We start from the raw sequence: 22400 nt of genomic DNA, 5'->3' as shown, positions 1-22400 counted from the left end.
AGAAGATTTCTCATCTGTGGGTTATATGCAGAGAGGCACAAGCATGACCCATGTGCTATTAAAGCCAAAGCCATTCCAGCTTTGCTAGGTATGCAAGTAAGGATCCTGTGACCTTTAAAGAGACTCCAGATCATTTTTTGCTCCTCCACAACTTTCCACTCCACACTGCCTCCATCTTCTCACTAATTTCCAGTTGTCTGCTCCTTTATTTCAATTGCACAGGATTTTCTGCACGCTGTTAGCAACACAGCAAGAAGCAAGTGTTCATTCTGACTGCTTTAACTCATAGCATCCCCTATAGAAGTAGAAAGCCAGCTTGCCATATTATGCCACACAACTGCTCTATTTCTTTATAATTCAGAAGAAATGCATCTTTGCTAGGAAAAGAAGAGGAATGTCTGTCAAACACAGAGCTATACAGCAATACCCTTGAAGCACTGCTCCCAAGAAAAGAAACAGTAAAGAATTCTACTGTAGTTTGTCTCTGCACACCAGTTTAGAAAGCAAGAGGGGAGAAGAAATGCTGAGGTTCAAGGAGCTGTTTTAAGCAGGACAATGGCAACCCTGAGGACATGTCTGCAGTTAAAAGTATTTCAGATGCAGAATGGAATTTAGTTAGTTACACCTAAAAATGTAATGCTACAGTAAATATCAAGTCAAGAGTTAAGTGAAAAACTAATTTACAAATTCATGACAGACAAGGAAAGGCTACCTAGTATTGCTTGTATAGGCTACCTAGCATTGCATCCTAATGTACAGATACCAAAACAATTGTCCAGTGTGCTGCCTTCATTTGGCAGGAAAAAGCACCTGGAAAATCAAAATGCACAATGAAATTCATTAAAAACAAACAACAAAATCCAACCCAAGTTCAAAAAAGTGGAATTAATCATATACATTCTAATGTAACATAAACAGGGTGTATGTTATATATACAGAATGCATGTTTACTATACAGATCCTCAATACTGAGGAGGAGCAACCATGGGGCAGAGCCTTAAACAAAAATGCTGTGACATTATTTAAAATTCAGTGGTGTCAGAGAAAGACAAGTCAGACTACAGAACTAAAAATGGAAGAAAAGGAAACAAAATCTCTTGTGTCTTTATCCTTTTGTCAGTGATAGGAAGGTACCGCTTAAAAAGAAGACTCCATGAAGTCATATGTATGACTGTCACTCCAAAATTTGCTGCATGTCTTTACAGCTACAAACCACTTTGGTTTATTCCATTCTCCAGGATATTTCCCAAATGCCAAATGCCTCATTTAGATTTGTACAGCAGCAACACTTGAGTTTTATGACAAAATACTCACCTTAACTTACAAACCAGTGCTGCTCAGCAGGCTCTAAGCCTGTGGCTGTTCTGCCCACATTGAGAATGTGATTACAAAAACTGCATTACTAATGAAAACGTTCACAAAAAACTGTAAACAACCTCATAGGTTTGAGCCTTTGTTTAGAGATCATTTTTTCTAGCCTACAAAATTACCAAAAGCAGCAAATACTATTTTAATAACTCCGTTTAAACGGATTGGTTTTTGAAACTCTTACAAAAACACAGCATGCAGTTCTGTAAAATGCATGATGATGTATATCCATGCCACTAGGTTAAAGGCAAAAAATGCTTGCACCAGTTGTCAGCAGACATCTGCCACAAAGAGCCCAGTGCCATTAGAAGAGAAGGCTGTCTTTTCACTCCCTACTTCCAACAATGATAAATAAATAAATAGCAACAACCTTTGCCCCTTGCTGGATCCTTTGAGTTGTTAACCAAAGCCCACAGCAGTTGGCAAGGAAGAGTGCTTAACCTTTAGTTTTCTCTCAACCACGAATTAATGCAGAAATGTGCATAGCAAATGTAAAATTCTACTGCTTTGTAAATTTCAGCGTTAGCTCACTGAATAAAATCTCAACCTTCATCTCTGGCACCATGACATAATATTGTAATCTGACAGATGAATCATATAAAGAAGCATACTGTACTATTCTGTCCACTGAATTGAGCTGGTTAAATTAGAGAGACTGTAACTTTCTAAATTTCATTTCAGCCAAAAATCTGTGCTGTTGGGTTTTTTTCCTCTTTTTGTAACAGTCAACCTGCAGGAGTTAACAACGTGGCTGAAACTACCACCAGAAAGCCAAAACTGAAGCTGGCATGAGCAGGTTAACACAAGGTCAGAGAGTAGGGAAGAACAAGTCTATTACGTGAGTAAATGTTTACCTTCAAGACAGTAAATGTGTGCCACAAATTAAATGAAATGACAGCACAGAAATAAATGCTAACGTGAGCCAAAGAGGAAGAAGAGATGAGAATAAACTACTAACTAATGCAATAGCTCATGAGTGCATGAGTCATCCGGGACCTCAGGTGAGGTCCCGGATGATTGGAGGAAGGGTCACGTCACTCCCATATACAAGAAGGGGAGCAGGGAGGACCCGGGGAACTACAGGCCGGTGAGTCTCACCTCCGTGCCTGGGAAGATCATGGAACGGATCCTCCTGGACAACATGCTCGATCACATAAAGAATGAGCATGTGATCCGAGACAGCCAGCACGGCTTCACCAAAGGAAGGTCATGCCTAACTAATCTTGTGGCCTTCTATGATGGAGTGACGGCATTGGTGGACGAAGGGAAGGCGACTGATGTCATTTACCTGGACCTGAGCAAGGCCTTTGACATGGTCCCCCACCACATCCTCATCTCCAAATTGGAGGGAAGTGGATTTGATGGGTGGACGACCCGATGGGTAAGAAACTGGTTGAAAGGCCGCAGACAGAGGGTGGTGGTCAATGGCTCTATGTCCAGGTGGAGGCCGGTAACAAGTGGTGTCCCCCAAGGGTCTGTCTTGGGACCGGTGCTCTGTAACATCTTTATTAATGACATCGATGAGGGAATTGAGTGCACCCTCAGCAAGTTTGCTGACAACACCAAGCTGAGTGGTGCGGTTGATACGGTGGAAGGAAGGGATGCCATTCAGAGGGACCTCGACAGGCTGGAGGGCTGGGCTCGGGTGAACCTAATGAGGTTCAACACGGCAAAGTGCAAGGTTTTGCATTTGGGCCGGAAGAACCCCAGGCACCCGTACAGGCTGGGAGGAGTGGTCCTTGAGAGCAGCTCGGCAGAGAAGGACCTGGGGGTCCTGATGGACGAGAGACTGAACATGAGCCAGCAGTGCGCTCTGGCAGCTCGAAAGGCAAATGGGATCCTGGGCTCCATCAGGAGAGGGGTGGTCAGCAGGGACAGGGAGGTGATCGTCCCTCTCTACTCGGCTCTTGTGAGGCCCCATCTGGAGTACTGTGTCCAGGTGTGGAGCCCTCAGTACAAGAAAGACATTGAGATTTTGGAAAGGGTCCAGAGGAGGGCGACTAAGATGATCAGGGGGCTGGAGCACCTCCCCTATGAGGACAGGCTGAGGGAGTTGGGCTTGTTCAGCCTGGAGAAGAGAAGGCTGCGGGGTGACCTCATTGCAGCCTATCAATACCTGAAGGGAACCTACACCCACGAGGGGAGTAAACTCTTCAAAAGGGCTGACAACAGCAGGACTAGGGGAAATGGATCGAAGTTGAAGGAGGGAAGATTTAGGTTGGATGTTAGGGGGAAGTTCTATACAAGGAGAGTGGTTAGGCCCTGGAACGGGCTGCCCAGGGAGGTTGTGGATGCCCCGTCCTTGGACGTGTTCAAGGCCAGGTTGGACAGGGTCCTGGGCAACCTGATCTGAATGTGTGTGTTTGGTGGCCCTGCTAGGCAGGGGGGTTGGAACTACATGATCCTTGAGGTCCCTTCCAACCCGGGTGATTCTGTGATATTCTGTGATATTCTGTGAGCAGGTCCCACTTACACGAAAAGATTTTTCCTTTCTAAAGAAGAAAGCAAGAGAAGGAAAACTAACAGTTAAACATTTTCCAGATATAAAGAACTTGTCTTTGCAACTTTCTGAAGTTACCCTTCAAATAGAATAAAAGTTGGCCATCTATTGCCTGTGTCCTAAGTAACAAACTGCAGCCAGCAGTCACAGCCATGGTATGGGAGGCACTGTCAGCAGTGAGGCACAGTCTGGCTTCTGCAGACACTTCCAATCTCATTTTCCAAGTACATACTGCAAACCTAAACAATGTTTCAAAATAACATGGAGAACTACCTGGTTAATTCTCCTGTACATGCACAGTTCAAAAACATATAGATTAACATGCAGCTGGAATTCATTTCTCAAGCTTCAAGCTTTTATTTATAAAGCACATTTTGCAGTATTACAGGGTAGAATGTTTCATAATTACCTAAGATGCATCATGACCACTACTGTTTCTCAGATCTTTCTCTTCAAATAATCCAAGGTATTAAAAATGGTAATTAATTACAGATTTAATTTCTAGGGAAAGTTATTAACATAATTCTTATTTACAAATCTGTGTTTCCAAGCATGCTTGGAAACTGTCAGAGCACATCCTCTGCATAACAGAACAGCACTGAGTTGCTACTGCATGGTAGGAACTACCCTGAACTGCATATTAAAAGCAAACAGTCATACTGCAGTAGAAAAGCACTGGTTTGTCTTTGGAAGCTAATAACATATAAAACAATACAATGAACTTAATTTTGTATAAGAAATACTTAAAATGATTAATTTTGAAATGTTCAGTTCACGTCAACGAATGCTGAAAAATCCACAGTCTAATTTATATATATAATTTAAATTCTTCATGTTCAAGAGCAATAAAGATATGCAACTGTGTATATACTTCATTTAAGATACAATGTAGTGTAGGACAAGTAACACAGGCACAGAAGACACCCAAAGGGGTGTTCTCACAACAGAAAGTAAGGAACACTGCATATGCAGCATGATACTCAGCCCTGAAAGCTCACTGTTACCTGACTGGTTACAAAAGCACTAACAGACTGGATAGGAAGTGGGCATGAAATCAACATGTTTAATCAGTTAGACCTCTGAAGATATGACTGGCTTGTAATATAATGAAAAGCTTTCTCTGTCAAACCAGCAAACTATCTAAGAACCCGAGATAACCTGCTACAGCCAGAGTCACCTTCACAGAAGTCTTGGCTTGCCAACAAAACAATTATTTCCTGAAGAACCCACGTAAGGACACACAGGAACGGGCGTTGTGAAAATTCAGATTCACCAGCTGATCTCTTTGGTGAATAATGAGGATAACAGAGACCAGCACCACCCACCTCAGCCTTGTGATTGTCAGTATTTAACCCTTCTCACATCTAACCTGGTGAACTCGTCTTGTCTTTCCTCCTTCGTGCAAAGTGTATAGCCTCTTAAAATACAGAATGAAGCCATACAGGCTTAGCACATTATTTCTTGTCAAAGATGGCTCATAGATGAGGTCTTTAAAGAAGATGGAGGTATGGGATTAAAGACCAGCAAGAAGCCAGTTGTATGTAATAATCTGTAGTTAAAGCATCAAGAACAAGGCATGTGATACAGTGCACAGCTATGCACAAAGGAATGAAGCTGGCCTGTTTCTTATTAGACATCTACACAATAAGATGACACTAAAGAGTACAGACTTCAACATCGAGCTACATCTCCAGGAATTAACAGTGAGGTTGACATGAAGGAGGCAGTGCCAAATCTCATCCTCACACTCCTCAGAACGCACCTACCCATCCTCTCATGGCAGATGTCTTTAATAGAGAAAGAAGAAAAGCAGCAGCTAATGAAAACCCTCCCTGCTTTTGTGCTAATGCTCTGTCATGAGCTAGGATGAAGAACAGAACAAGACAAGAGCATGCACTCGCACAAGACCACAAAGTCCTAGCAAGACAGAAAAGCATCTAGGAAAAACCACTATGTACACTGCAAGAAATCTGGAACACATCACATCCTGGCACTGGGGCATAAGATGCTGATCCTACAGAGTATCAGGAAAAGGCTGCTACACAGTTAAAATCCAGCTTCTCTTACACTTTCAGCAGTAGTGCCAAATCTGGATGAAACAATGTGGAGAGGCTGGCTGAACTGTGCTTAGAAATACTGGAAAAGTTTGTGACTAACTCCTGTGCTCAACTCTGCAAGGATGCCAAGAATGGCATTAACAAAACAGCTACCGCTGGGAGAGGATTCAAGGGGCGTAGCATAGCCTGCTTCAAAAGCTGGCAGACATGAGGAGGGGGGTCATTTTATTTTGTGCTTCAGTTTGAGGGATTTTTTTTTTTTTTTTAAGAGGTGTTGGCATCTATGCCCTGGTACTGAGCTTGAAGGAAACTTATCTGAACTGTAAATAACCCCCTCTTAGACAAGTCGGTAGGTAGGAAGCAGCTGAATGCAGGCTGAATCTGCAGGTAATTGTTAATGAAGCTATCAAGATTACCAGTTGAGAAGTAAACGACTGTTACAAGGTAGAGATCCTGAAAAACAGGTACAGATCCTGAAGTAGCAAACCACCCTATTTAAAGGACACTGCAGTAGTACAGGAAATTTACACCTTACCATCTTCTTGTGGGCTGAAGAAAAAGCTCACAGGAAAGGGAAAGAGAAGATGCAAGTATATACACTCCACTGAGAGTCACAGGGACTCAAAACTCAGAACTTGGTTTTGCTAACAGAGCCACTTTGCCCTGTGACCACTCACACAGCCAAGCACAGAAGCACAGCAGTAAAGCTACTACAGTGGGCACGAGCATGGGAACGCTGTATGACTGTGAACTGCTTGTTAACACCTGCAATGTCCTACAACTCCAAGACAAATATTTTAAGTATCACAACAGCTGCCAGTGGTATAAAAGTGAAAAGTCAAGCAACACGAAATACACCATTTCAAAGGAACATCATAGCCTGTCCTTTATCAGAGTATAAAAAAATCCTAACTGGTTCAGGCAAAGAGCTGTAAATTTCCTTTTTGTTTTCTTCCATTTAATTACTGTTTAGCAACTTGAAAGTCCCAACCATACCTTTTCTGCCTTCTTGTCAGATATATCCTGCTTTTCTAGAACTGCCATACTTTCCTTCAGGTTCTTCACTATGTCTGCAGGAGACTTGTGGGATTTGCCAAAGGGGAACGGCATGATTGCAAGCCACCAGGTCTTCCTTCTACAGCTCCTGCTTCACCTGGAAAAGGAAGGGAAAAAAACCATGTCATAAATGGAAGCACGAGGCCACTGTAACAACACACATGAAGAGAATTCAGCAAAGGCATTCATGTATGGAATAACCACCCTTGACAGTTCAACTAGAGCTTACCATCACAAATCTATATGCTAACTGTGCCTCTGATTCCCGTAGCACAAAATACAGAAACCAACAATTCACATTAAAATAATTACTTTATGTTACAGGAAGAAATTGAAGAGTACATTAACTACATCCAAAGCCACATATGTTAAAGAAGCCCCATACAGGAGAGACTAACACATGTAAGTTATTGTAATCACTTCCATCAAGCAAAATATGTTTTTATGTTAGATATTTGACACAAGGCGTTGTGCCTCGGCTGCACTGCAATGACTGTCCAGGTACAGACTTTTATCCACACTCATTCCACAAACAAAAGCAAAGCTGACAGCAAGGCCTACTTAGTGCAGGAGCTAAGAGCTCGGTGCAGGTGAGCCTGCAGGCAGCAGCTCTCACGTAGGTTGTAACACTTGCTCTGCCCTGACTTTCTCATGCCAATATTGCTGCAATCTCATTCTGAAATACTGTCTCTTCCTGACTCGTTTCAAGGGAAGCCAACTTTGTCATCACTAGCAAGGGCTTAAATAAGGCACACAGAAATGTTACAACTAAACATCAAATCCACCTTTTTCAAACTTAATGGTAGCAATTTTCCTTCACTATAATACTTGGCATCTGCAACCAAGTACATTTGTTCCTTTGTATATTTACATATATACATATATTCACTTCTGTGTACAAAATAGACAAATATTATTAGTATAAATGTGTGTTCCAAAGCTTTTGTTACTAAACACATATGCCTCCACTTTAACGACAATAAAAATTTCTTACAAATGAATACACTTCTAGAACTCTAATCTAGACAGCGAAGAACAGGAAATCCTGCATTCAAAATGCTGCCAGCTCTGCTTGGGCTGGACACAAAAGCCAGTGAGAGCTGACAGAGCACAGATAACTGTCATTACAAAGAAGGGATATTAGCCTGAAGTTCTGCACTCAGGCAACGCCAGCGAGGTTAATAACGAGCCAATCATAACGTTAAAGTTTCTTATCTAACACCAAGTACTTTGATCCTTGATTCAAACGTTGGCTCATCTGCTGTGAACTTCATTAAACCTGATCTGATCCAATCATGTTACGCAAGAATTTAAGATATTGATTTTACACTATTTTTAAGTTATGCCCATTTTTAACGCAAACCATTTGGGCTGCTCCAAGGACAGCAGTTAAGAGATGAAGGACAGAAGTAACCCAATCTTCTGCCAAGTGTCCATAAAAACACGCATCAGGAAAGCAGCTGCACAGATGTTGCCTTCACCATTTCACACCTGCCAATGGCCTAGCACAGCTGACAAAAGGTCCAAGTTAGGTCATTCTTTAAATGGGAATACTTGCAGATGAAAGGTAAAATAACAGCATGAAGGTAGCTGCAAGATCCATCCACCAACTACCAATCTTTTCCAGATCACAGATGCCTCCTGTGCTCTCTGCACCAGCCAGATTCCCCAGGAGATAGAAACCAACCACACATCACTCCTTAGGCAAGAGGATGTCATGCCTCAACTTTATCACATGTGAATGGAAGAACGGGGGGGGGAAAGGAAGAGTCATAGGAATTTAAGCATTTCTCTAAGAGAATAAAAATAAGGGAAACAATTAGAGTACCACAGCAATACACATAGAGAATAAACAGAACACAGAAAACATCTGTCCACATTCATTTCTTGGTCACAACTACATTACTTCTAATCTAAAAGACAACATGGATAACAGACATAACATACAAAGAACAACAGCAAATATCTGTTGTTAAGATCTGCCCAGTGTCTAAGCTTGCAAAACGGGACTTCCCTCCAGAGACTGCTCAACTGCTTCTTCAAATTAAAAATAGTCCAGCACTGACTTATGAAACGTGCCAGCGTCTGCGTAAGTCGTATGCATAAGTCATAAACAACTTCATCTACCAGCAGATCTATTAGAAGATAATCAATTAATAATAGTATGCATTTATACTAAGTGTCGTTCCCAAATCAGGTACGTTTCTGAATGAATTTCTCATAAGCGATTTAGAAAACAATGGCAAGAAGGCAATCCACACACAAATGCCAAAGGTGGCATTTTGCTTCAAGGTGTTTCATTTATTCCAGATAACGGAATAAATATTATTTCTATTTCACACGTATTACCTGACGGAACGCAGTGTCAGGAACATCCTTTGAGGCCTCAAGACTGAAGATCCAACCAACCCTGAAGCAAAACTGCACCGACAGACCTGTGCCCATGCTGCCAAGAAAAGCTGGGCAGCCCCTTGTCTCGCAGAGATGTGCTTAATGAGGCTCTGAGAACACACACCAACTGTTCCCTCCTCAGCCTAGCAAAGCCACACCAACACCCTGCAACAATAGACAATGCCAACATCTGTGTGAGATCGGAAAGAGCTGCCACCACCCACATCTGCAGAGTGAAAAAAAGGAAGCAACATCAAATGACATTTTCTGTGAATAACTGAAGAACAGACCTCGCTTGGTGTCAAATGGTAATTGTTTCACATCCCCAGCACCTGGACTTCTGTGAACTCATTACAGAATTTTAACTGTAGCTTTACAAAGGGAACCCAGAAGCTGCAGCAAGTCCATGGATGGCTTGGTGCTCTGTCAGGCTCCTTCGCTTTCCCTCACCTTCCCAGAGAGCTCCCTGCCTTCAGCTGTTTGTTGGAAGGGACCCTGGGCAGGATTTTACAAATCTCGGGACTCCTTAGGCACGCCTTTCATTTCACCAATATTCAAGCGTGGCAAAGCCAACAAAAAGAGGGTCCTCAAAGTTTTGGTGTTGCAGCCACAGGCAGAAGCCTTCTAGCACTCCACAAACCCACTGGGGCTGTCCAACAGCAGCACAGCATGCAGCCAACAGAGCTGCACCAGCACAGCTGGGCTTCTGGACACCATGGCACAGCAGCACCCCTGCTTCACCTGCACAGGAATCCCAACTCCACCATGCAGCAGGATCCACCTGCAGTTTGCTTTCTATGTCGCTGCTGACCACACAAATTAAATCCAATTTCATATGCTCCATATAAAACATTTATTATTATTATTTGTAACTCTGCAGATAATGCTTAAAAACATTTGGTTCTCTGTGTGGACAACCTGCTCCAAGAAGTTGCTACAGGAGCAAATACAGGAGCATGATAAGCAAAATCTCTATCTTTAAATACATTTTAATTCTCAAAAAATAGATGCAGTAGCCCAGAGTCTTTTCTCTTCCAGTTGGGATCTTTCTCTTATGCGAAGGGTAAGAGACCATGCTGCCCATACAATAGTACAAGTGTTACAGTACAAGCCATGCTTTCTCGGCAGTGAGAAGCTTTGGTTTTTTGCTTTAAATGAAGCATGCTGTAAGAAGCATGCACTCCTGTTTCCAATTAAGCTCCTTGTTAGGTCATGGAGCCCAGAACTGCACAGCACACCGCAGGGGAGGCCGCACCAACACCTCTGCAGAGTGGCTGGCCATGCCACGCTCACTGCCTCCTAACATGTATGCTGCCCTCTTGGTCTTTCAGCCAGTGCTACCTGAGTGCTGTACAGAAAAATCTCATTGCCTATGTTGTGAAACAGCCAGGGACACTAACCTTAATTTCATGCTCTATTTTAGGCCTCACAGTATTACACGTATTACTCTTGCTTCCCTTAAAATAGTCTGTGGTACATTAAGTGTTCAGCTAGAGCCTGCTGCTTTGTTCACATGAGGAGAGTTTGGGTGACTGCTTCTATTAATGAGGAGGGAGGAGCAAAAAACCCCTTCAGGCCCCTTGTGGCTGCGTGTTAACAAACTCAGGCCCACTCAAAATGCACATCCAGCATCCAAGTGGTACGTAGTCAGAGCAAGGAGAAAACCACTCAAGATCTAACAGCTTCAACAGGGCCAACCACTTGGGTTCCCAAGGCAAAGGAGCCCACGTAACCAGGGGAGGCTCCACTCCCATCCTATGCGTGTTCATACAGCAGTGCTAACAGCACACAGGGATGGTCTTCAATAAATACAAATACATAACTTAATGCATTTGCAAAGACAAAATGCCTGCAATCAGAACAAACAGCGAGGTCCACCCTGTGACCAACAATTCACCAACCTGCTACTGACAAAACTTGCTGTCTCTTATTGAAGAGAAGTATGCTTGTACTACCAGTCTGATGGAGCAGGAGCACGTGTGTCCCTATAGAACTGAATTATCGCAAGAACTTCTTGTTTTCTCATGTACCTCCTGCATTAAGGACCTCAGAAAGCCAGTATGAAGAACACCACCACCATAGATCAGCTTTATCTTGCCTTATTAGGTAAGGTCAGGTCACTTAGAAATCACCACTCTGAAGGCTGATTGGAATAACAAGAACAGAAAAAAGAGAAATGATGCATTTTTAAAAGCACTGCTCCGCTGAGACATTCCTGGTGATCAGAGGGAGCCTGACAGCCACTGCTTTGATCCAGGAATCAGTGTTTATGCGAGCTGCCATACTCTTCAGGAAAAAAGTACCCCAGAACTTCAAAGACAGACATGGTGTGGTATTAGCGGTGCAGCCTTCCCACACAGGATGACAGAATGTCACCCTTATTCTGGCAGGCAGCTGTAGCAACATCCCGAGCATCTTCCTGTAGCTCTGCACAGGCAGGCAGTGCCCAGTGCCACCCCACAGCCCAGCACTGCCAGCCTCTGGGCACTGCACGGCCCCAAAACGGCTGCACCCCTCAAACTGCTGCACCACCCCTAGCTGCACGAGAGCAGCTGGCCAGAGGCAGTATGCATCATTCCTTCAGGATATCATTTAAATTGGGTACTCTCATTCATCATTAAAACACCTTCCATGTTTTTCATTTCCTGTTGCTCGCTGTGTCTTTCCATACCCTGGTTCTGGAGAAGCATTTTCCACAAGATCAAGTGGCTTTCTAGAGCCCAGGCACTGCACCTGAACCATTTCTCATTTCTCTTTTTGGTGAGCTAACCAAACTGAAGCATGAGCATCTCTCACTCAAACACATCTCAGCAGCATAATCTGCTAATACAAAACACAAGCAAAACCTCCCTATCATGCAGGAAATGGGACTGATAGAGGATAACCCACACCTCCAACTATTTGGGAGCTCCAGAGTGAACTATTTGGTATAACCATGGCTCTGCCTGCAGAACTATGCCATTAACAAAATGGCTACGGTTGTAAATAGCAATTAGTGGCACTTCCAACTGCTGTAGGAGCACACTACAACTCTGAGGCATTTTTGCTGTTCTCTAAACACTTCTGCACATCTTCCCAGCATTTCCAAGGCAATTTTAAAGCACGGACTCAAGGCCTACACTGGCCATCTCACATGCATGAAGTCACACCTCCAGCACACCGTGTACCTGAAGCACCACTGACTCCCACCAGGATCTGCTCAACAGCTCCAGCATTAGAACAGTCTGGACTGCTCTGACATCTTGTGAGGAACAGAATTTATACATACGTTGTCTTTGCACGAGACAGGCATGTTCATCTCATGCTGATGCCTCCTGCTTGTCATTAAACACCAGCATCTTCCTTAAAATCCACCATTAACTTGTGCCATTAACTGCAGCACACAGAAGCTTTAGGCTGATTCTGAAGCAGTTTCACAATTCTGCATTACAGCATTATTCGTGGTCTCACCCATTTAAAGATGAAAACTCAGAAAAAAAAATTCAGAATTATAACTCCTTTCAGAGAAAAATGAAAATCCTGACCATTCTCTGCTCTAATAGGATGAACAATTGAGAGAACAGAATAGACCAGTTCAATAGATTCAGAAAAGATGGAGAATCAGAAAATAAATGTCTATGTAAGAATGAGACACATAATATGAGACAGCTTCTTCCTTTGTGAAAATTTCCTTCTAATTAAGTCCCCAGCAGTTCACAGCCCTGCTTGTTTCTTTAGCACTGAGCGCCAGCTGATTCCCTTCATTAAGCAGACTTCTCTCTTGCCATTCAATTACTTTTCTGATGCTTATTCCTCTTTGAGAGCCTGCTTCTCCAGCAGACATCTGCATCCTGCTAGGGAGACAGGGCAGCCACTTCCATTAGCCCCTGCTCACCCACTGCAGCCTCCCCAGACTGAGCTCAGCTTTGGTGCTCGTGCATCATTGCAGTTTAACACACTGCCACAAAGCTTTTGCAGAAACTAAATATGAATTGTTTTAAAAGAAGGCTGCTGTACTTAAGGGGTTTCAGAGATCCAGCACAAGCACAAAAGCTCGTTAGTACTAATGCTCAGTATCTGAAATCCTAGTTCTTTCTCCATATGTAAGGAAATCTTATGACTCAGCTTCTTTCCCTGGTGTGCAGTTTGGAGTTACCCCACCCATTCATTTCCCCACAAACCTTAGTGCTATACAGCAATATGGTATACAGAGAAGCATGCAGATGCCTCACCCATTCCTTGGTAAGCTTAATATAGACACATATACACACACATACACAAAGTAAATGGTATCTCAAACACACTACATAAAAAGCAAGAACTTACTTCAATAAATGCAGTAAAATAGCAAGTCCACTTCTGGCCAGGTGGAAAGTCAAATACATTTCTCATAATGGCATTGCAGTCAGTCCCCAGATGCCTTCATCACATCATCACAAAACCCAGAATATTTCTTCCATGATAAAAAAGGCTGCAATTATGTACATGCCATTCTACTCACCCTTGGAAGCAAAAATGCAAAAGCAAAAGTCTCCTTTGTTTTGGTGGGTTTGTTTTTTGTTTTTTTTAATATGCAGTTAGGGGTTAATTTTGAAAGAAAGTGGCAAAAAGTTCACTGCAGTTTAATCTCTGCCTTCACACGCTGCAGTATGGTCTACATGTGATGTTTCAGTAACTACATACAACTGCATGAAGTTTTAACTCAGAAACTGCACAAGTGCAGGAAACCCTGCTGGCACTGCAGCATCAGGGCTCTGTTTTTAAGATAGAAAGTTGGTGCAATGGGCACAAGGAAAACAGATCATCTATAGCATGAGTTAATTACTTGAGGAAGGAGGCTGACAATGCTAAGCATCAATACAAGACAGATGTAAATGCATTTGCACTTTTGAGAGATGGTTTCTTTTTAAGAGAAGCTGAGAATGATCAAACTACAAGAATGATGCAATTTTCATTAGCAAGAACTCTGCTTTAGTATTACTTTTTAAAATAACATCAAGAAAATGAACAACATTTTGCCTACAGTTCCCTTAGTTCCTTTGGAGACCAAGTTTCGTGGTCTGTATGTATGAAACTTGCCATACTCAGCCCAGTTCCACTTAAGAAAACCCATCACAGCTCTCCATGTAATTTATCTGAAGAATGACAGCATTTGTAATAAACATAACTTGGACAGGAAAAAGATCACTTGAAGAATGACAACGTTAAAACATTATGTTAATGGGCTACTGATCAACAATCCAGACATAGCACAGGAACATCTTAACACCACTGATTTAAGACGTGAGAAGACAGATCAGGGAGTGCCCACCTTACCTAAATGATTCCTACTGACTGCTTTGATGTGCTCTGTCTGTCACGGCTTCCCTTCTGAAAGAAGAGATTTGGGAGCTCACAATTAAAGGCTCTTTTTGTTAGGACACTGTACAATTCACCTCAGTTCCAACAGTCACTTCAAAACCAGCAGAGATGACATGTGGTCAAGGGCAGCTTAATGGCTCTGGGTTCTCTTCTGTGCATTCTTCTAACAGGAGGGCAGAGACCCACAACAGCACGCACCTCAAGCAGCACCACCATTCTGCCATCTGCAGCTCCTCTGAGACCCTACTGGCACGACGCAAAGACTAACATGTACCTTACTCTGAGATCAGCTCTCATGAATCCAAGTTGATTCCTGCTACATCAAACGGAGAGAACTTGGCACCCTACACAATGATTACATCTCCTCTGCAAGGGAACTCCTGGCCAATAACCGATGGGAGCCGCACATGAGTCAGAGCACTGCAAGGGGGTAATCGATAAACAAGCTCACAAGCATGACCCCACCATGTTTGTGAATTCCTCCCTTCTAGCTCATCACATCCCCATTCAGTAAAGGGAAAAACTATTTGGTTATTTTTTTCCTTCCATCACCTCTTAACAAGCACAAGGAGCTGGTGCACAGGCAGTCTCTGAACTGATCCATAAAGTCGCCACTCATTTGATGAACTTGCTTTCTGCCAAACCTTTATTTCTGCTCCAGGCTCTGGCACTTAAGATGCAGTTCTGATGACAATACAAAGAGTTTACTGATACAGCTGCCTTGTTAAACCATAGCAGTGGAGATACAACTTGCATGAGTGAAAAAAACCAATCAACCAACCTACTGACCACTGTATCTGCAATTGTGCTAGCACTGTCCTGGTGCTCTCTCCTTCACCACCTCAAACCCAGTGTCCACGCTGCCCAAACTGGATGTGAAACTAATTTTCTTCAAAAGGAACTTCTGCCCTGCTTATTCTCAGATCAAAATCTCTGCTTCTTCCTGAGCACAGTGTATCAAGGACAGTATGACAGAGGGGGAAAACATTGCTAAGATCAGCAAAATCAGCAAAATCTAGAGGCTAGCCAGGCTCTTCTCACTGAATACTCAAGATGAAGGATTAGCTTTCACTTGAAACAGCAAAAAATAACACCAAGACACAGTATAGGCCAGAACACATCTGTGGCACTGAGATGCACACCTCCTTGCTTGCAAGATGCCACTGCATTTACAAGAGTAGAACCCAGGAAAACAGCAAAACAGCAACCTCTAATTCACAGCATCCTACCAAGTGATACAGAAACTCCATGTAAGAAATTCCAAAATGATGCTGCATCTAAAGCTGCCTAGAACACCAAGACAGGTGTGTTCCTTTGGGGCAGAGCACAGGAACACATACTTAAAGGCCAAAGATGATGCATGCTTGCGCTAGGAGAACTATCAGCAGTGAGAATCAGAACTTTAAGCTGTCATGTTTTCCTACTGTAGCACATATTTTGTGGCAGAGAGGAGGAAGTTTCATCTTCACCACTCAATCCATGCTAGGAAATGCTATGCAGCACAGGAATCAAGAAAGGGGGAAGATCTAGACTGCTCCCAAAGATCTGCCCAGGCTCTTTTCATGGCAACTTAATCAAGTCATTCTGATTACTCACAAGGCACCAGAGGCAACTAAGACCAACCCTAGAAATAGCTGGTATTTTCTATCCAGGAGTCAGTATCTCTCCTGCAAAGCATTCGGAGGTTTGCAAATCAAAAGTGTCTGACAGCTACCACAGATAGCAGGTAGGAAGTCAGGAAGCAACTAATACCAGCCCAACTAACACAGCGAAATGCCAACCCACCTACCACACCTGAATCATCACTGAGGGACAGAGTTCAGTTATCTGATCTGCCTCCAAGAGCTGGGCTGGAGAAAGGAACTAGCATTGTTTCACAATTTTTAAAATACAAGCTCCCAGCCTTTCTCTAATGCAGTCACTGTAGAAAACCACCAAGACAAACCCAACAGAGGTTATCGTCTCCAGAAGTTTAGCCAAGGAAACCAGGTTCTACAACAAGAGCCTCGAGAAACAAAAACGATGCAGCTATCAGAATTCACAGCCTTGGTAAACTCTCAAATTATTCAACAGCTTTGATTGTTTAATTTGGCTAGCTAACCTGCAGACCTCACGGAAAGCCAGATTTTCTGTTTTGACATAAATCCTGGAAGTACAATTCCACAATGCTCCCAGTTAGAGATAAGTTGCAGTAACTTCTGCTGCGCTAAGACTTGTGTGTAAGGATTGCTGACAACTGCTTGTAATGATTTCTGACAGTTAAAAGTAACACAGAGAAATTCAAAGTTCTGTGTTCATGGCTAACAGCCCTTCTCCTCATTCATTAAAGAGCTCATTCTGAAACACAGATTTGAAATTTCTTCCCAGATTTGCCACAGTTAAGTTCTCAGCCTTGGAAAATACACCAAGGATGCCCCGCCAATACCAGTGAGGGCACAACTCATCTTCACATTTAATCTAAGGACTCAAATGCAGCAAAGCAGTGCAGTTCCTACAGCAAGCAAGTAGCCTTGTGCAGTCAGTGCCAAAGGGAAAATATGATGTTCTGTTGGAGATGCATCATAAATCCACGCTTATATGGCTGCTATGTTTTTTGTTCATCCATATGTGCACACACATGTACACAGAAGTTCCCAGCAAGAAGGAAAGTAAAGAGAACTCCTTTTCCTTTAAGCTAGATAAAAGCAGATACACACAGGCATGAAGGAATAAACACATCAACATGTTTTTCTAAGTGAAGAAAGAAGAAAGCAGACAAAAAGTCTTTCACAGAATTCAAAACTTCAATACGCTCATAGGTTTGTCACCCTCCCAACCGTCTGACCCTGCGCTGTGGCTACACAGCTCTTGTGACTCTTTTGGATCCCTGCAATAAAGAGGCTTTCTTGGATCCAGGGATGCTGATCCCTTGCTGTGACATGTGGGTGTGTGTCGCAGAGCAGGATGGCACAGCCATGCCAGTGCCCTGTGAATGGAGGCAGCTCCCAGCAGAACGCTGTTTACTCCAGCTCCACCCTGCTGCTGCGTGAGCAGAGCTTAAACATTGCTCAATGTCAATTAGAGATGTAAAACGGAAACATATTAGTCAATACTGATGAGTCAATATACTGCTTTTCTTAGAGATTACAAGCCTATATGACCGTGTGCAGAACAACACTTGTTCAGAAAACTCAGTATTTTCAAGAAGGTTCCTTCGCTGTTGACTCTTAGCCATGTTATCCACAGAGAAAGCCCATCTCACTTGGCCACAGGGGAAACCTGTAATCCTAAAACGGCTGTGTTGGAGGGGACCTCAAAGACCATCCAGTTCCCACCCCGGCTGTGGGCTGGGTCTCCAGTTCAGGCTGTCCGGGGTCTCACCCAAGGTGGCCTGGAGCACCTCCAGGGGCAGAACACCCCTGGCTTCTCTGGACAGCCTGTGGCGGCACCTCACCACCCTCTCTGTGAAAAAGTTCCCCTAACATTTAATCTACATCACCCCCCTTCAGTCTAAAACTGCTCTCCCTTGTCCTGTCAACGCAGTGCAGAAAGTCACCAGCTGCACACCCACCTCACAGCACCTGTCAGATACACCGGGTTACAAGGTAACCCACCGTGAATGGAAGCCATTGGGAAAGCAGCTGTGAAAGCACTCAGGAGCTCTAGCAGACAACCTGGCACACAACATCACACACTAAAATGCCATTCTCTGAGTGCGCTCCTGTGCACAACTTGAACGAAAGGTCCTGCTGAAAAAACTGAAAACCAATGAATCAAACTTTTGGTACCGTATCAGAAGTGAGGCAAATCGAAGTTCTGATTTTCTCAGTCAACTTTTGAGAGATGAGCTTAACTTCCTCAACATGTTTCTAACAAGATACTGAACAAAGCCCTCCAAAGAAAGGGTCCCAGCCCTCCATGACAAGACCTCTCTTTAAATCCCCCTGCAAAGTTCCTCCCTCACTGCCAACCTTTGCTGAGCAGAAACTGAGGACTCGAGCAGCAGGTGTTACAGGTTAGAAGAGTGATGCATTCACAAATCGTGTGGGAGACACTTCCCAGTGCTTACGTTACCTTCACTGCATGGCAGCACCCCAAAAGCTTCCACAGAATAAAAGCTGCCAGGTTTTCCTTCCTAAAATCATATTTCTTTGCAAACAAGCTTTTCTTCTGCTTTTCCTTTGCCAATAGATAAGGTCAAATTGCTATACTGTGGGTAATTCCAACACAAAACACATCAACCAAAATAAATCTTCTGACATATACTACAAGAACTATGATCTCCTGAAACACTGACACGCATGTTTTACACGTAGCAATGGAAGCAAAGCACAATGAGAGAAATACCTTTTGCCCCAGTTGTACAACAGCAGCACAAGCTGCCAGCAGTGCTCAGGCATCAGGATAGCACCATGCACGATTCTACTGGGAAGTCAAGGCCTGCAGATTCTTTAAGCAATTTCCTGAGTAGGATGCTGGGAAGTCAGGTACCTAAGAATGAACACGTGCCCAAGGGCCCCAGCTAAAGCAGCCCATGGGAATTTGTCACCAATGCAGCCATTTTTAGGTGAGAAGTTGGATTATACCTGAGCCTTTCAAAATCAAAGCAGTAACTGCTCAATAACTTCACTGAAGGATGTTTCTGAACTCAGTGAAACATACTGTCCCACACTAATTATAGCTTCACCATTTCTCAACTGCCTTCAGATGTATTTCACCTTAGACACATTTCACTTCTCAGTGAGGAATTCTCCAAGTGTTTGAAGGGAAAGGAGGAATGACAAAGCAAACGGACCTTCAGACACGAGCCAGGGATTTCATCAGGAGCAGAATCCTAAAGAACAGAAAGCTTGGCTACAACATTCTGTGATATCCCTTACAATTCTGTGCTCCCCTGGGTGGCCTTACAGTTTGCTTCATTCCAGCATACTTGAAATCCACAGTGAGGAATGTTTAAAGCGTCTCTTCTGACTCTAAGAAATATCAGCTAAAATTCTCCTAACAAGGGACTTAAAAACCAAATTGCTGCTGTTTATTTAAAGCTGAGAAATGCACTTTCTATTTCTAAATTAATGCTGCCTGAGAAAGACAGCACATGAAGGCTGCTGAGGAAGGAGCACAGCTCTTACTGTGCACACACAGCATTTTGGCTGTTTCCAGTTTGGGTCAATCCTCAACTCAACTCTTGATGAGGAGTCTTTATACAGGGACAAACGCACGGGCCATTTTGCTGTAAAATAAAACAGCAAAAGCATGAAAATCTGCTCAGGCTAAAGAAAGACCAAACTCATATGACACCAGCTTAAGCCATAGGCACCAGTGAAGCATGCATATAAAAGCCTCCATAAGTCTTCTAAAATAATTGAGGACAGCATCATCTTCTAATTTGACCTGTGTGCTCACACTCGGATGGGGGGAGGTGGCTACTGTGGCACTATTAATTTTGAAGAAGCAGATGACTCAAACCTTATTTTTGATAGAAAGCTGCAAGATGTCTCCAATTAGACCGTGGTAATCATATTTTAATAGCTGCTCTTGTAATTAAACCGTATCAGAAAGTGTCAGAATTACAGAAAAGCAGGGCCAGGAGGGAATTCAGAAGGTCATGCCAACGCCTTCCTGCCCCTGCCTCGAGCCTCTGAGCGCACAGCAGAGACTATCAAAGCCTGCAGAAATATTTTCCACAGATATCAAGGCTGCAAACTATTCATTGACAGTTCTGGAACAACTCAAATAGTCCAGAGCGGATTCAGAAGCGAGGACATTGGTCAGTAATTTCAGCATTCACAAAAGCGCCTTTAAAAAAGCTGAAAAGCGTAGCAAAGTACAGCACAACAGTAAAGCCTCTCTTGACTACTATCAGTTAATTACTAAGAAACAAACTCATTAACTTCCACCATAGAATGCAAAATGGATACCATTCCCTCCTGCATAAACGTTTCTGAAAAGCAATCAAGAAATTCCAAGAGGTGGAGTTCTCTTAATACTGTCACACCCCCCCAGGAATACACATTTGTCTGCACTTGATAAAACCCAAAGAACACAATTATCTCTCAAAGACATATTGTCACAAAGTGTTACTCAGCTGGCACTTCTGCTTAGTCTCCTTTATTTGTATAAATACAGACCCTCTAAAGAAGCACCAATTCTACATTGCAGCGCTGCTTTTCAACACTTCTCTATCTGTACGCAGGTTTTAAAGCCTATGGAAGGTAGGGAGGTTTCAGAACCCCGAGTCAATCTAAGAGAATGCAATTAACTTGAAAGATCAACACTATCAGCGCCTAGAAACATTCAGCAGCATGCTATTGCATACATACAAACTCCAGACACAATCTCCACCCGTCTTAAGGCACTTTCTCAGCCTGACAAAGAAAACCCCTAACACCACCTGTGCCACGCTGCCATCAAGATAAGCATTCAAGCAGACTTCAGCCCAGCCAGCGCTACCTGGCTGAGTCAATAGCTTCCCATGTCACAAGACAGCCACGAAGCTAATTGTAAAATATAATGCTCTTACAACAGTGAGTCAGTGACAGACAGGATCCCAGTGAGACACGGTGCCAGGGGCATCGTGCCGTTCTTACAGCTCAGCTGGGCTGTCACTGCTCAGGACTTCTGACACCAAAGCAGGTGCCGTGCTCACTCTGGATCTCACAGTAATTCCTGGCCTTTTTCCTCTCCAGTTAAAGGCTCATGCCACATCAACAGGTACTAGGGAGTGGGTATTAACTACAGGCACACAGCGTTTTAAGTGGTAAAAATCTATCATTTCCAAGTCGAGATGCTAAGGTGTGAGCTCAGGATGTGACACTTCCTCTGACACCGTATGATTTCATGCACTCTAGCACTGAAAAGGAAGAGATGCTTCCTGGAGATGAGCTGCACTGCTGGAAGGAAAACACCGGCCTTGTGTTGAAGCTTCTGATAGGTAGGTTGCAAACCACACACACAAAAAAACTCACCAATGTTTTGATGCTAATCAGATTTCACCTGTGGTCGACACTTAAACTGCTTCCCTAAGCGCTGTTACCTGCCCCACTGAAACTGCATGGGCCAGGTCATGCCGTTGACTCTTTGACTCACCAAACAAATGAAATCACACCATTCCCATAAGGCAGCATGTAGGTTTTAAACAAATCACGTGCACCTTCATGGTGACTTATACAATAATTAAATTTTAGTTTTAAAAAGGGGAAAAAGGAAAAAAAAAAAAAAAACAACCCAGAATATCTCCTAGCTTTAACGCGAGCAGCACATCACCGAGGGACTGCAGGAAAACGAACAAACGCACCAACTTTTTCCTTCCGTGGCAAATACGGATCACAGCGTGCTGGCTTAAGCGGGCTCTGAGCTGCACCCTCGCGCCGCTACTTCTGCACGGGGCCCAAAGCAACCGGGAACAATTGTAGGAAGAGGCCTCAAACCCGGACGCTCCGAGGAACGCACCGTGCCCGCCGCGCGCCTGGGCCCGTAAACACGGCCAAGGAAGCGACAAAGGGGAGCTCCGAGCCCGCACTCCCGACAGCGGCAGCCCGGAGCGGAACCCCCTGCCGTCTCGGCCCACGGCGGCCCGGCGCCTGGGCACGCAGCTCGCCGCCGCCCCTGAGAAGCGCCGTGCCCGGTCCGGTCCGGCCCGGCCCGGCCCGCACGAGCCGCCCGGGGAAAGTTCCGAGCGCCCGGACCCGCCCGCCGCCGCCTCACCGCGC

The 22400-nt window shown here is 43.9% G+C and overlaps 1 protein-coding gene and 1 long non-coding RNA gene across 2 annotated transcripts in view; one reads left to right on the top strand and one right to left on the bottom strand.

Annotated features, from left to right (window-relative positions):
- The window catches only part of CAB39 (calcium binding protein 39), a 36694-nt gene extending 14576 nt beyond the window's left edge, over positions 1 to 22118 (bottom strand). Inside the window, exons 1-2 of the mRNA XM_042820465.1 lie at positions 21986 to 22118; positions 6922 to 7078 (exon numbers count right to left, since the gene is read on the bottom strand). Of these exons, the coding sequence (XP_042676399.1) occupies positions 6922 to 7035 (114 nt within the window). The 5' untranslated portion in view covers positions 7036 to 7078; positions 21986 to 22118. The remainder of the gene's footprint in view (positions 1 to 6921; positions 7079 to 21985) is intronic.
- LOC122161231 overlaps positions 21242 to 22400 on the top strand; it is a 4231-nt gene continuing 3072 nt past the window's right edge. The window contains exons 1-2 of the long non-coding RNA XR_006169127.1: positions 21242 to 21402; positions 21540 to 21622. This is a non-coding gene — a long non-coding RNA (uncharacterized LOC122161231). The remainder of the gene's footprint in view (positions 21403 to 21539; positions 21623 to 22400) is intronic.

This window comes from Centrocercus urophasianus, unplaced genomic scaffold, assembly GCF_019232065.1.
Source record: "Centrocercus urophasianus isolate 14NV4802_14NV808 unplaced genomic scaffold, USGS_Curo_1.0 seq_19, whole genome shotgun sequence".
Lineage (NCBI taxonomy): Eukaryota > Metazoa > Chordata > Aves > Galliformes > Phasianidae > Centrocercus > Centrocercus urophasianus.
Note: the sequence above shows the minus strand (reverse complement) of the source record. Positions and strands in the feature narration are given on the sequence as shown.